The 15,304-nt window shown below is 37.6% G+C and overlaps 2 protein-coding genes across 4 annotated transcripts; both read right to left on the reverse strand.

Annotated features, from left to right (window-relative positions):
- Positions 1–1,781: 1,781 nt before the first annotated feature.
- Positions 1,782–11,991, reverse strand: LOC119993431. Of its 3 annotated transcripts, none has more exons than XM_038840758.1 (4): positions 10,987–11,991; positions 7,024–7,331; positions 3,502–3,877; positions 1,782–2,108 (listed from the first exon to the last, which is right to left on the reverse strand). In XM_038840758.1, exons 1-3 carry the CDS (start codon positions 11,892–11,894, stop codon positions 3,522–3,524), a joined length of 1,572 nt encoding a protein of 523 aa, XP_038696686.1. In that variant the 5' UTR covers positions 11,895–11,991; the 3' UTR covers positions 1,782–2,108; positions 3,502–3,521. The 3 variants fall into 3 exon arrangements, with proteins under 3 accessions (XP_038696686.1, XP_038696607.1, XP_038696540.1); XM_038840679.1 differs by lacking the exon at positions 1,782–2,108 and adding an exon at positions 2,420–3,101; XM_038840612.1 differs by lacking the exon at positions 1,782–2,108 and adding an exon at positions 2,420–3,104 and having other exon boundaries at positions 10,987–11,990.
- A 906-nt stretch (positions 11,992–12,897) lies between these two features.
- Positions 12,898–15,291, reverse strand: LOC120016494 (40S ribosomal protein S18-like). Its single transcript, XM_038869337.1, has 4 exons — positions 15,181–15,291; positions 14,923–15,083; positions 14,445–14,633; positions 12,898–13,218 (listed from the first exon to the last, which is right to left on the reverse strand). Exons 1-4 carry the CDS (start codon positions 15,181–15,183, stop codon positions 13,113–13,115), a joined length of 459 nt encoding a protein of 152 aa, XP_038725265.1. The 5' UTR covers positions 15,184–15,291; the 3' UTR covers positions 12,898–13,112.
- Positions 15,292–15,304: the final 13 nt, after the last annotated feature.

The following is a 15,304-nucleotide window of genomic DNA, read 5'->3' on the forward strand; positions in this document are numbered from 1 at the left end:
ATCAAACTCAAATACTCGAACAACAAACCATATTTACCCGAACAATCAAACCAATATTTACTCGAACAATCAAACCATATTTACCCGAACAATCAAACCATATTTACCCGAACAATCAAACCAATATTTACCCGAACAATCAAACAAATATTTACTCGAACAATCAAACCATATTTACCCGAACAATCAAACCAATATTTACTCGAACAATCAAACCAATATTTACTCGAACAGTCAGTCAAATAAAAATACTCGAACAGTAAACCATATTTACTCGAACAGAGCAGCCAAATACTCGAACAGTCAACCATATTTACTCGAACAGAGCAGCCAAATACTCGAACAGTCAACCATATTTACTCGAACAGAACAGTCAAACCCAAATCCCCAAACAGGATAATCTATTTACCCGAACAGTCAACCCAGAAAACTCGAACATCAACCAATAAAACTCGAACAGTAAACCATATTTACTCGAACAGATCATTCAAATCCAAATATATAAACAGGATAATCTATTTACCCGAACAGTCAACCCAGAAAACTCGAACATCAACCAATAAAACTCGAACAGTAAACCATATTTACTCGAACAGATCATTCAAATCCAAATATATAAACAGGATAATCTATTTACCCGAACAGTCAACCCAGAAAACTCGAACATCAACCAATAAAACTCGAACAGTAAACCATATTTACTCGAACAGATCATTCAAATCCAAATATATAAACAGGATAATCTATTTACCCGAACAGTCAACCCATAAAACTCGAACATCAACCAATAAAACTCGAACAGTAAACCATATTTACTCGAACAGAACAGTCAAACCCAAATCCTCAAACAGGATAATCTATTTACCCGAACATCAAATCATAAAACTCGAACACCAACCTATCATACCCAAATCCACTAACAACATACTGGAAACCTAAACCCATAAACGCTAATGAAATATGGAAACCCTATAGCTGGAAAAACTAAAACCCTAAGCACCCACCACTGATAAAATCAAAAACACAAACCGTGATCACTGCTTACTGGAACGAAACACAAATACAACACTAAATAATACATAACATACCCATGCTGTACCAGGTCGACTGTCACAGAAATCGTATATGACAGTGTATTCGAGAATGGAGACTATCGGAAATCGTCGAAAAAGAACGTTAAAGAAGAAAGAAGAAGGTGAAGGATGTCGCGGGAAGTGGAGGCCGGCCTTTGAACCAAAACTATGTCGTTCCAATGTGGAATAAGGGTATTTGGGACAATTCCTTTCAAAAAAGTGTTAGATTTCATGTTTTTAAAAAAGTGGGTTAGTTTTCAAAATTTGGTTTAAAAAAGTGTTACTTTTCCGAAAAACCCATTATTTAACTAAACTATCTGTTCTCCTCATAAAAAGGGATTCTGTCATTACTCATTCCATGCACGTTTGCTGCTTTCAAGGAATGTATTCTCAAATTTATAAAATTATTTAAGCTTGGGTCCATCTTTGACCTCAAGAAAAAGACCAACCTTAATTTAGCTAGTAAAGTAGGAGGTGAAAATGAAATCGGGAAATCCTAAGTTCCATTTCCACTTGAAATAATACTCTTGACGATCGAGTTTAGGCCCCATATTGAATGTCGAAAACCTACATCTCCACCAAGAGCACCCAAAATAATTAGACTAATGAAATGAAACAATCAACTTTAACAGGGAGTTGAAGGCACAACTTTTATCTCCTGTGCATTGCACTCTGTTTCTCTTTGATTGAAGCTCTTCTTTTTCTTTTTTTTACATAGCAGCCCCCCTGTTTAAAGTCCCTTCTTTATCCTTTCTCATTAGCAGATGTCGTCAGAAGATGAGAATCCAAAGATCAAAACCCATCAGTTGAAAGAAAAGTTTTAGTCCAGACATGTAAAGTGACACTCATTGCACCATGTCTCCTTTCAACACCAAGTAGGCACAACAGACAAAATGAGGGAAAATAATAGTAATAGACAGAGGTAAGTGGACCGATTGCATTCCCGTCCGTTAGTGTTCTTGAAATGCAAAACGTTTGGACTTATGTCGGGCGTAGTCCCCCTAGTTTCCTCCTTTCTCGTTAACAAAACCTTGCCTTACACCAACAAAAAAAAAAAGAGTAAGTGTAGAAACCTTGATATGCTAAAAAAAGAAAAAGGTGTTATGAACAAACCACTTGATCTTGCACACACAAAACAAATTGGGTTATATCAAAACTTTTGGCAAGAGGTTTCAGACAGATGTTCTATAAAACTTGAACTAAAAGTCAAATGAACATTCCCAGAAAAACTTGTCAAAACAGCTATAATTTCTTCCACCATGCTAGCTGAGAAAGAAAATATAATCATCAATCTTGGCAAGGGCAGAAATCATCTCTTATCAATCAATGAATGAGGAAGGGGATTCTTCTCAAGGTCTGCAACAAACCTTGCATATAAGTAAGAAGCATCTCTTCATGATCAAATGCTAAAGCCAATATCAAACCACTCAAATCTAAAGAAAATACTAACTTCTTTTTAGTGATCGCACCGTGTTTCCTTCCACACCACTAGGTGCATAGGGTACAGTCGCACAGAAGAGTACAATAAGAATTAAGACAAACCTAGATCTGAGGACTCCATTCCAGATTAAGTCCATAAACCATAGCATACAAGATGCATGCAGTGATGTAGTACCACATGATCTTTCTTTCTGTTCAAATGAAAAAAAAGAATAACTACGTGATAAATAACAACTCAGAAAAATAAACTCCGTTAGATCTCAGCATCTTACGACTTTTTTAACTATGAGGTCTCAGATGTTCTTGAGATAATCTGATCCTCGTCTTGAATTGTCACAAGGGTGCATCAGAAAACAGCTGTCCCATTGCTATTTCCCAATACTTGGCCAGAAGACCTTCAATCCAGTAATTTCTGAACATGCCTTGCGCTTGATGACTAATGAGCCCAGCCGATTGTCCCCATAAAGCCATTCTTAAGTCCTCACCACCAAATAGAAGCTATTTTGCTTTTACATTCCTAAATTGTTCTCCAAAGCCCAAAGCAATCCATGCCCTATTAAGGGTGAGGCCTTTATCCACAAAGCAAGTCTTCTGCATTCAGAATTTCAGACAAGGCTGAAACTTATTCAGTAAGCAGTCAAGACGTCATCTAATCTCATTTATCATAAGGTGGTAAGAATGGTAAGACTGGAAAGTTTGCAGCAACTCAACAAAAAGGCGAAAAACGGGGCAGACACTCGATGCTAATTAGCTTCCAAAGGTATTTGGACTGGGATAGAGAATTCTAACTAAATTGACAGGGGCTGGATCATGAAAAACTACTAAATAACATATCTACTATTTGTACAACAATCAGCACCCAGAATTGTCGACTGCCATCTCTTTAAAAGACCATAAAGAGATGATCCAGATAAAGCTTTTATGTCTTCTAACAAACCTAGAATCAGAGAATCATTAACATCAATAGAATTGAAATGTGCTATTTTACCTTTTAAAGTTACCCAAGATCTACTTGAGTGTTTGGATTTCCCTTTGGCTCTCAATCACAACCTTTTTTCTTGTGTCAAAATCTACCTTGTCCAGATCAGTAGCAGTTGCAAGATAGCCATATAATATCCTTGTTTTCTCCCCAGTCCTCTCATCCACCTTCACAAGCTTCGGATTTTTCTCGTCATCCTTGCCTAATGTCAATGGCTGCAGACGAGCCCAATCCTTGCGTCCAAGATTATCCTTCTCAAAGTATTCTACAAACCGCAAAGCCTCTTTCAGACCTGACTCGTCACCAGTAAACTTTATGAGAGTAACACCCAAATGGCCATCTCTTCCATACAAGGACTTTGATTTGCCACTCCCGAATCCAAGATCTGGAAATGACAAAAATTGGAAAGAAACAAGGACAGCATGTTAAAGTTTAGTTCAATACTTAATGCTCTACAAATCCTATGAGAATCATTGTGGGTAAGCATATGATATCTGGGTTCCTAATGAAATGAACAACAATCAGAAAAAGCATAATGTGCATGAGATCCTCTTGAAGAAGAAATTTCAAGACCACCCTAACTACCATCTACAGGTGGGAAACCTAAAAAATAGATAACCGCACTTGCAAAGTGGCTATTGGCTATGTGTCAGCATCCACACAAGCGAGGATAGATAGCAGTTTCTTTTTACACTTATCCTGCTGTCACAACTGTAAAATTGGACTGGTAAACTAAATCTGACAAGAAGAAAGAAGGAAAAGGGAAGAGGCATATTGAACTAAGATATTAAGATAAGACAGAGAAATTCACATTTCACATCCAGTAGAGAAGCCATGAAACCAGAGAAATTAGGACCAAAAAGTCAAATAAACACTTCTGCAGATCACTGTCAATGGCCGAATGGATATTGGCCACTTCCTAAGTGCAAACGAAAAGTGAATGGATGTCCAAATAGTACAAGAAAGATCAAAATAGAAGAACTGAAGAAATCTTGACACACTCACTTCTAAAGTGATGTGAACTGGCCAGGAAAATCTAATATTTACAAGACCGTCCTTCAAACACAACCGCAAAAGCAATTTGTAACATAACATGAATTGAATCACACAGACACGAGCTGTGGTCCAATTCAATACACTGGAGACCGTAATTTGATTCTTCTTCGAGAACAACAATAGCGCAATAAGTGAGTGCTCAGAAACTGAGCTATAACTAAATGTGAAATTTCCCTAAGAAACATTATAGTATACTTTCTTTAGGCTTTTTACCTATTTGCGTTATCAAAGAAAATTACACAAGAAACACAGATGTTTCTCAAGCTGAATCTCTATTTGATTGCACTTGAAGATGGAAAGCCATTACGGAAAGGAACATAATGCTTTAAATAACAGGAAACAACTAGGTAGTGGCTGAACGCCTGAACCGAAGTACCAAACATAATGATAGTACCAAAGCCATCCACTTACTCGCAAAACTCAAACAAAGATGTATATAGTGAGGCCATAACAAAAAAAAATCAAATGAGAAAGAACAATGATGGTGTTCAGCCAAGTTCCGCACCCCCAGCCCTTCCCAACTGCCAAAAGATAGTTACTAATACATCTTCAAGTTTAGTAAAAAACGAAAATAGTTTCCAACGCCTTTCTTGGAGGATGCACGATTGTACAAAGCTCCTCCACCAAAGGATTCACAGAAAGTAAGTGCACAGCCCCCCCAAAAAATATTGAGGCACTGTTTCCGTAATCTAAACCTGCTAAGTCCAGGTTGCAACTGTGGAACCTTATCTGTTCTTTGGGCCTTTCTTGGGATCCCAAAAGGGAAAGTTGGCATCCTAAGTTCAGTGGCTCTAACTCTTCTATGATAAAGTAAAACCAACATTCCCATCAAAATGAATTAGTAATTTGAGCGATGCAGACTAACTAAAGCACAAGCTTGAAGTTCTAAGAAAGCTCAATTCAACACCAACTCTCTCATGCTCAGGTCACATTGTGTTGGCTTAGGGTTGTTGAAGTGTAATGTGCCAACAAGGTAGACACAGCTGACAGAATTTCACATAAAATCACTCCAAGGTTGGATTGATGCACTATCAGGGCAGCAAATCAACTAACAAATTGGCAAAACGATCACTGGGGACTTTTGTCATTTACATAATAAGAAAAGCTAGTAAGGCTAAATGCCCACAATATGAATGCAATCATCAAAGTGAAACTACCTAACAACAAAGAATTAGCAGCTCAACTGGAGACTACGTTAACAACGTAGTAGTACAATGACCTCACTACTCCAGTTTCCTTAAGAGGTTCATGCCATTTGTCTAAAATCTTTTTGAGTCAGCAATCTTTCCAGTGTCAAAAACTAGCCCAGCATCCCCTATTGTTTAATCATCAATGCATTTCATAGCATAAGAAAAACAACCAAAACAACTCATGACATACATTCAGAAGAACATGAATATTGAGAGATCAAAACCTAAATACTCAATTAGAAAGCTACAGTTGCAAAAGCCAGTAGTAAGCCATTGTTGAGCGATACAAGGGAAAACAAAGCACAACAATAACAGTGCTGCTCAAGCTTTTAGCATGGGAGAAAAGGAATTATAAAATAAACAGAGTATGAAAAAGAAACTTCAGAGAGGGAAAAATACAAAGCATACGAGCAAAACTCCTGGGAGGATGGCATTTCAGAAAATCACCATGTAAGACGAGATTAAAGAGTCTACATTGGAATGTAACATAAACAGCATTGAGTATCCAAAACAAAGTTTCTATGAATATTCGAGCGTAAAACAAAAAATGAAGTGAATGATCTCATGAAAGAGAAGTGTCACGTACTCAGTGAAGCATGCACCTAGCATCTTCAGTGAGAAGGCATAAGCCAAGTTACACCAGGTCTCAAGCAAGTAGTAACAAAAATGAAATTCCAAACAATAATGAACACATGCATATCGGTCAACAAGAAGCATGAACCAGAGGAAAATGTAGCTTAAAATAGAGAAGAGTGATAAATATGTATTGGAGATGCTAAAAAGAGAAGAGGAAACCAGAAAAGACATGGATAAAAGTAATAGTCGTAAAGAAGGGTATGAACGATATAGACTCAATTTAACACGAATTTTCAGACTGGCGTGAATGAAAGAATAGAATTCACATGGTGAACTTGCAACAATTTTCATTATGGAATCATGTAAAGTCCAGCAAATAATAGATACTAGTATACTACGGCTTTGTTGATTGTAATGACTAATGAAGCAGCAAAGCGTACCCAATGGAAGCAAGCAATAAAGCCAAGTACTGGTCTAAGTTGGCGACAAAACAAAGAAATGCGGGCACGAAACAAGGTCTAAAACACTTTTGGAGAAGGCTTCTTGCTGACAACAAGGGAGAGACACTCTAAACAACATGGAGCAAAATATGGTTGACTCAGTACAGACTGTCCATCTGACAACATAATTTATACATGCACAACACTCCCTCGACCTGGGAACAACTAACAACATCATTGGTAACATGGAAAATAAGTGGCACAAGTACCTTTTATTTTGCTATCCATTGCTTTGTTTCCTAAACCTTCCATGCGGCCTTCTTTACCCTTCCCTGTGATTGTGTTATGAATTATCACCATAGGCGGCCACATAACCAGATCATCCTTGTTTGCTGCTGCTTCATCAACAGGTAACAACTGATACTCTTTTGAGTTATCAGGAGGCTTTGAGTAGTTCCACCCCATCAATACACAAAGAGCCTTGTGTAAACCCAAGTGATCCACAAGCAAGTTGGCATTATTATAGTTGTATGCATGCATTATAAGACCATGGGTATCTGGAAACTCTTTAGACAACCTGTAGTTTTGCATATCAAGAGCATCGAGGAATTACACTTCAGGTTTTCCTCACGGATATGGCTATCAGTCATAAGTTCTAATTATTAGGGTTATAAAGGTAACAAATGAAACAGTCCGAGAAACAAATTCAAGGCACAAGCAAACAGCTAAAGATCAAGAATGCATTTAGTAAAAGCTAAAATAGCAAGGTCTCTTCTGGCTAGACAAAAACTGCCCCAAGGACAACTAAACACCGAGCAAGAATGGAATCAATAAGCTGACAGTTATCCAGATGTTACCCAGATAACCTCAGCTATGATCCATGGTCTTCATTCACATGATAAACCAATTCAGAATGCTGCATTCATCTTTTGCTCAATTGGTGTCTTTATCACTTCAGCTAGCGCGCAGTCATCCCAAGATCACTAATACTAAGATTTTAAAAATATGTATAAGCTCACGAATAATTATACCAGATAGAAAATAAACATGAGATTCAGGCCAGTGTATCTTCTTATTTTCCCTTCTTTTATAAACTTCACAGATATTCTAACCTGTCCAGATATCAATGGATAACCAAGACCATTGCTCTCAATTCGCAAATAAAATAGAGGGAGGTCCAAGGAAACACACGCAATAACAGGCAGAATCAATCTCAAAACAATTTAGGTGGAAAAAAGAACCTCACATCAAATCCACACCTTTGACAAGGTAAGATCAGATAATGAGAAAAAAATTCTAAACCCTGACCTTCGTTGTACATGGTGTTGATGCTAATTCACACAGCTATAAAATAACTGACAATTTAAGTTGGAAATGCATTAGAATGAAAAGGGAAAAAAATAAGGCAGTATGTTGCTATTGCAGACTTGCAGCACAACACAAAATTCGAACATCTCTAATTCACCAAAAGACACTTGAGAGCATATGTTCATGATGGTTTAATTTTCTATTACACAGCCCACTACAGGTCCCATGTTAATGGTTAATGCAATTTCAAGCAATTCAATTTAAGGGATTAAGGAGGAACTGGAAATGGAAAAAGATAACCCAAGCAAAATCCAGAAAGCCTCCAAATTCCATGTAATAAGTAAGATGAATGGACCTAAGTAATACGTCACTGAGCTCAAACAACAGGAAATACAACAAAGAATAGTCTGCAGATCAAAGTGAGGCAGCAAAACATATAATATGCCTGCCTTCCTGGTACATTACCCATAGGGTAACATATATAAACAAACAAATCTGATTTAAATTTAAAACACTGGAATAACTTTCAGATCAGTCATCAAATACTAAGATCCAGGTCAAACTCATTGATGAAGTAACAACTAACAAGGTATCCACTGAAAGAAGATTAAGGAATAAATACAAGTTATAGCCAACAAAAAGATTGACCTAACTACTCTGCCTTCTCATGTAAATCAAAATTTTGTTTCTTTAAGAGTCTTGTACTCTTGTTCAACTAGTTTATATTTTTGTTTGACCAGAAATTTTTTCTGGAGCTTTACTTCATCCTATGATATCGAGAGGAGGTCCACATTTCTATAAAGTTACTTTAAGTTGTGCTATCATTTTAAGACTCCTACACAAGGGAATTGGGTCCAGTTATATCCCTACTTATAAACCTAGATGCCAACCTTTTTTAGGGGATGGAATAAATTGACACACTGCTCAAACCTTTTTCTTGCTGGATTTTCTTCCATGTTGTCTGCTGCACACCTTTCCCCCTCTTTTCCCCATTCTTTTCTAGCTTTTTCTTGCTGTTCTTTCGAGCCTTCTTCTTCTACAACCTTTTTCCTTTTCTGCACGATGAATCTGGGCTGGAATACTGCTTTATAGGCCATAATTATCATATTTTGTTTCCATTCAGCCATAATTTCTTCTCTTACTGTGCAGATCCATTATACCCATGAAGATAACGTAAATTCGTATTTAGGGGTTACAGAGTAAAGACTACCAACTCAAAACAGAAATCTTTACCATGTGCAGATCCGTTATACCCATGAAGATAACGTACGAAGTAATCAGAAGGCAGACCTAGTTAGTACAAGAATATCCAGAAAATATTCCCTCGTATTCGTGATTTCTGTTGTAGAGAAAACAACACTGAGGCAAGAGATCACACGAATAAGAGCCTCACTGATTGAGTTATGACTGGAATGCAAAGCTCTATGGATAAAACCACAGCTTCTATACCATAATAATTGATATAAGCTTGCTCGCCACCAAAGATGAATCTACTGCAAACCCATAGTTAAAATGAAAGTAAATAGGAAAGAGAGCTACTTATTTCCTGTTAAGATACCAAGAAATGATGGACAATGGAAATTCTAGTCCATAACAAGGAAAGGCAAACAAGACAAAAATTTGGATGGTATAACAAGAAATTTATTGCATAAATTTCCTAGAAAGAATCATACAATAATCACACAGTTGTGTCCACGAGACAATCAAACGACACAAAAAAAAATCGGAAAAAAGTAGCTGAAGTAGTGATGGAAATAATGACAATAAACACATCATGACAAGACAACTATGCAAAATGATCAGTGACCATCTTGAGAAGAAACATTCTTGTAAACAAGGACCTGAGCTAAAAACTCCTGCAATGACAGGAACATTCATATATATATATATATATACATATATATATATCCATAAAACCTATGGATAAGGAATGTCAAACAAAAAAATAGCTTAGGCCTAATCCAGATTAGGCCTTCTTAAGCTAAATGCCTGCAATCTTCTCCAAATAAATCACAGAAACAAGATTTACAAACTGAAAGAATCCAACCAAATTGAGCCACTAAGCATCAGGGTGTAAAATGAAGCAAGCATTCAGAATTTTATTGGAAATTGCTACCCATAAAATATGACATACATATCTGAGTACACAAAACCTTTGCCCCTAATTATACTGTTAAGGATCAAAATTGCAGAACACAAAATTGATACTAGTCATAAATCAACCATCTCATCATTTTTCTATAAACTTGAATGGAGTAAAAACCATATTATTGGTGTAGAGGAAAGAAAAGGTGAGATCTAAATAATTAAGAAGCATTGGACTCAAATATCTTCACTTTGGCATGTCCTAATTTTACCACCTCAAAATTCAGCAAGTATGCGAACTGCCAAATCAGTAACAAATCCACCAAGCATAATCAATTTGCAAAAATACCAATCTCAAGCACAAAATAATCTGAACACAAGGAACCAAAAAATAAGTGGAGCATATTCAAGGCATAAAACATCAGAAGGGTTTACTAGAGAGAGAATATCAAGTAGGTAATTTCGAACACATACTCACCAAAACTACATACCTTCTAGAATTATATATATATATATATATATATATATATATAATCCATTCAACTGATCATTTTAAAATGTTCTTTGAAGGAATAACATCACACAAACTAGCTTTTATAAGATCTTAAACTCATCCTGCAACAAGCCAACACTAAGACATTAAAACAAAACATTTAGACAAACCAGCAAAGTCGCAACTTCCCTTAATATAGTAATTAAAAAGGTTTTGTCACCACGTCAAAAGCTGAAACCATATGAGGTACTTCCTCATAAGCAATCTTAACAGGACATTCACCACTAGTAAAGTTATAAACACACAATAACAACAAAGAAGCAAAACCAGCCCAATTTCACCAAACCTGCCACAGGCAACACATTGAATCCGCCCTTGCTTCCCATCCTCCAAGTAAGTCCTCCTCTGACCTACGTTCTCATTGATAATCTTTACGAAGTGCAGGACCGCCTTCTTTAGCGCAGCCTGGTCTACCTCCAGATGCTTAGTCTTCACATTTCCATGCTCTGCTTCGGTTCTCATATACTTGGGCGCCCTCATTTCGTCCCTTCCCCTACCGAAATGGCTACCTGTTCCCGCAGAGAAATGGTCTGGGCCAGGCCCCATCGGATAACCATTTGGGTTAAAGAACTGCTTTGGCCTCTCTTCCTCCGCCCTGTATTTCCTCTTGGACGACCCTTCTCCCGGGCCCACCATCGGATTCCAGCTGTCCCTATTGTCCCGTAACCCACCAGGACTCATTGGTGCATTAGGTGGGAACCGGCCGTAAGCCCCCATTTCGGGGACGCCAAGCATGGGGCGAGGCAACGGGTGTGGAAGATCCTGGTAACCGGGAGGGAGGGCGAAGTAAGAGCGGACACTGCCATCGGCGAGAGCAATAGTGCGGCGTTCCAATACGTGGAAGCCGTAGGACGGCGGAGGCGGTGGTCTAAGGGCCACGGCGAGGTCAGGAAAGGGAAATGGGCCCACATGAGGAGGGTGCGGGTGTTGGCCTTGGCCGGTGGCGACGGGCTGGGAGTGAGCAGCAGGGCTCTGGGTTGCGACTGGCTTGGGAGTGGCCGGGTTTGAGGGCGGTTTATTGTGCTTCGGATCGGAGGATTTGGGATCCGGTGGCTTGTTGCTGCTACTACTATTGTTTTTAGAGGTGGTGGCGGCGCCGGATGAAGATTCCCAGCGGGATTTTCGATGTGAAAAGGAGGAGGAGGGTGGTGGTGGTCTGTGGTAGGAGGATTTTGGATAGGAACCACCTGCCATTCTGTGGCGTGGAGTTTAGGGTTTCTAAAAGCGGTGCGTATTTGGTGCGTAGGAACTACAAAGCCGACGACAATGGCGAAGAACTGAAGAAGATAGGACCATAAGAAAACACTGGATATAATTATAAAATTAAGTTTTTTTTCACTTACTTCATAAAATAAAAAAGTTTCTTCTCAAAAAAAAAAAAATCTTCGTATTTAAGTAGCTAATTAATAAGAAGTTATACAAATAGGGCTATCTAAAAAATCGTATCTCGAAATGACACTTTGATCGATTATTGTTAATTTCATATTAGTGAGATCAACCTAAAAAACCAATCAAACCATTAATAACCGACCAACTAATTAGATAAATTTATATCAAAAAATCGACAAAAATCGATAGTGAATTTAATGAGGATCGATCGAAAAAACAAAAAAACCGATCTAACCATCATTATCCAACCGAACAATCGGTTTCGCCTAAATTTATGTCAAAAAATCGACCGCCGATTTACAAAGTCTTAACAGAGAAAATTGTGCAAATTTTAGGTGGGTATGATTAAATTTTAGCTAATTAATAAGAAGTTATACAAAAAGCAAAAAATGATCCGACACTGGATATAATTAAATTTTAGCTAATTAATAAGAAGTTGTACAAAAAGCACATTTTATAGCATTGTTTCAACTAGCAAGTTGTCAGATTAACTTTTATTTTTTGTCATGGTTTGACACGCTTCCCACATAAATCCAACAACAGAAGAAAAACAAGAAACCTCCTGAATACACTACCTATTTGCAGGTAAACAGCCATGAAGAGACTGAAATAAGGCCCAATTCATGTAAATAAACTAGAAAAGAAAAAATGATCCAACATTTACATTTTGATGCCAGCAATAATGGATACAGTAGCACTCCCTACCATTAAACAAGAAGCAAAAAATAACATTTGATCTTGCAAAATGGCGATGAGAAACTTATATTCATTCATAACCTTGGGAAAGAAACTGTGTGCACGCTCGATAAAATAGTAATCAGCTAATGCAATGCAGAACATTATAATAAAATCTTGAAAAGAAAGATTAAGCAGTCAACATAAGGTATTGATATCAAGATATCTGATGCCAACCCTACCACCACAAAATTACTGCATCCCTTCCGCCCTAGACTTGTAAAACCTAAAAATAAAACAAAATTTGTTGCGGGAGGGAGACATCAAATTAATACAAAGAGGCATAATTTAACGCTTCTTTGAGACACCAACAGTCTTCCCCCTGCGGCCAGTTGTCTTGGTGTGCTGACCACGCACTCGAAGACCCCAGTAGTGTCTAAGACCACGGTGGTTCCTGCTCATTAATTAAAAAGAAAACAGAAACTTTCTTATAGATCACAACATTTGACCAACATAAATACAAACTTCAGCTACAAATGAACTGTATAAAGCATAGTGAAGCTCAGAAAGTGAAAAAAAAATACTTGAAAGGAACAAATGTAAAACACAATCTGTTGATAAGTAAGTTAAGAACCTCCTGTACATGTAATGAGTTTATTTTACACTGGTAACTGACATTCCATATTTTTTCAGTAGATAATAAATGTGCCAAGGAGTGGTGTTGGACCATTATCAAAACCTTTTTGAAGCCATTTAGAAGACCCCGACCCACATCAAAGATCTCTTCATTTGGAGTAGTAGTTCCTACTTCCTACCAAATTGAAACTGTCTCCCCTTTTGCAATCTTCCTAAACTGGCAGATCAGATTTTCCATGGAAACAAGGAAAAATAGAGTCCTGCAAAGACTACTTTCTTTGCTTGAGAGGACTGAGGACACTAAAGAAAGGATTCTCACTATTCACAACCTTCAAGGCTAGGTTTCTTGATGACTAATAGGTGCTTTTTTGTGTAAAACTGTAAATTCAGCAATGAATGCATCACACATAATCCTTCAACGAAAGTAAGCCAGTGAGCTTAGAAGCGCTGCTTGCAACTTCAAGAGTATGAGCTGGGAAGTTGCTAACTATGAGAAGGAAGAATTAGACGCCTGAAGCTATGGCAGAGGATCAACAGGGATCACAAGACATGTTGGTTCTACACAAATACTCATCTTTAGGACTATGTGGAAAGAAAAAATAGAAGAGCCTTTCAGAGGAAAGACTGTTTTCTATTGTTTCAGATAAATGGATTTAGAGCTTTTGTCTTGGTCCAGTTACATTTATGATGCAGACAAAGCCATTTGTTTTCATGATTTAGAATTTTAGATCTATCTCCTGTAAATAACTAGCTGTGTATCTCAGAGGCACCCTCATTTAGTTGAGGTTGAGAACATTACTGCACAAACTATTGAGATATGTACATCATATCTAAGCCAGGTATAACATTTGGTAGATAAGTAAAACGAAAAGAAAAGAGAACGTATGTGAAAGTAACTGCTAATCAACTTATCAACCACAGTTTCATCTATGGTTTAGAGATCAGATAACAACACTGATTTGAATAACAATAAGAACAAGAAGTCAATTGAAGGGATAAAACTGTAAAACGTAGAACTGATTATGCATAGGCAATTAGGCATACCTGATCTTCTTCAAACGCTCAAGATCATCCCTAAGCTTCATGTCCAATGCATTTGAGACAACTTGAGAATATTTTCCATCCTTGTAATCCTTCTGCCTGTTAAGGAACCAATCAGGGATCTTGAACTGCCGCGGATTGGCTACAACCACCATCAAGTTCTCCAGCTCAGCAGCAGTTAGCTCACCAGCTCTACAAAAAAAATTTCCAATTACACCAAAGTCAAAACTTCAACAAAACCCAACTAATTACAAACAAAAAGTTTCACACCAAACCCAACTTTGATCCTTGCTGACAAGTAACACAAGACTTATGAAATGCGTATGCAAAATACATTCAATTTCAACCTTGAAACCAATAAACAAATCCAAAGTTCAAAATCAGGCAGAAAATCTACAAATTCGGATAATTCATATAACAAGTTCACGACTACTTACTCATATAGAAAATAAGATAGAACAACAAAAGGAAGAATGCCAACCTCTTGCTCATGTCAACATCAGCTTTCTTGCACACGATGTTGGCGAAGCGGCGACCGATCCCTTTGATGGAGGTTAGGGCAAACATGATCTTCTGCTTTCCATCAACGTTCGTGTTCAGCACACGAAGTATATGTTGAAACTCCTCGTTTGCCACCAACGACTGCCAAAAACCAAAAAAAATGAATAGCAGAACATTGAAATTTTAAAATATATATATATCGAAACCTGAATCGTTAGACAGCTTGTTTAGCACCCACCATAGCTTCTCAGCTTGTTTTGCGACTGTGCGATTGCAGGTCTCTTGCTTGCGAGAGAGAATGTAGGAGGTTGTGCTCTTTTGTAGCGACCAAAAACCCTAGAGTGCGAACGTTTTATGGTGCT

This window comes from Tripterygium wilfordii, chromosome 1 (assembly GCF_013401445.1).
Source record: "Tripterygium wilfordii isolate XIE 37 chromosome 1, ASM1340144v1, whole genome shotgun sequence".
Taxonomy (NCBI): Eukaryota; Viridiplantae; Streptophyta; class Magnoliopsida; order Celastrales; family Celastraceae; genus Tripterygium; species Tripterygium wilfordii.

What these genes read in the sequence shown, in the direction of transcription:
- LOC120016494 (XM_038869337.1), bottom strand. An exon ending in GATGTTGACATGAGCAAGAG is followed by an intron (nt 14,634 to 14,922) that starts GTTGGCATTCTT and finishes TTTTTTTTGTAG; the next exon opens with AGCTGGTGAGCTAACTGCTG. An exon ending in GAGCGTTTGAAGAAGATCAG is followed by an intron (nt 13,219 to 14,444) that starts GTATGCCTAATT and finishes ATTAATGAGCAG; the next exon opens with GAACCACCGTGGTCTTAGAC.
- LOC119993431 (XM_038840758.1), bottom strand. Translation starts at nt 11,894, where the DNA reads ATGGCAGGTGGTTCCTATCCAAAATCCTCCTACCACAGACCACCACCA. An exon ending in CAATGTGTTGCCTGTGGCAG is followed by an intron (nt 7,332 to 10,986) that starts GTTTGGTGAAAT and finishes GCAAAACTACAG; the next exon opens with GTTGTCTAAAGAGTTTCCAG. An exon ending in AATGGATAGCAAAATAAAAG is followed by an intron (nt 3,878 to 7,023) that starts GTACTTGTGCCA and finishes TGTCATTTCCAG; the next exon opens with ATCTTGGATTCGGGAGTGGC.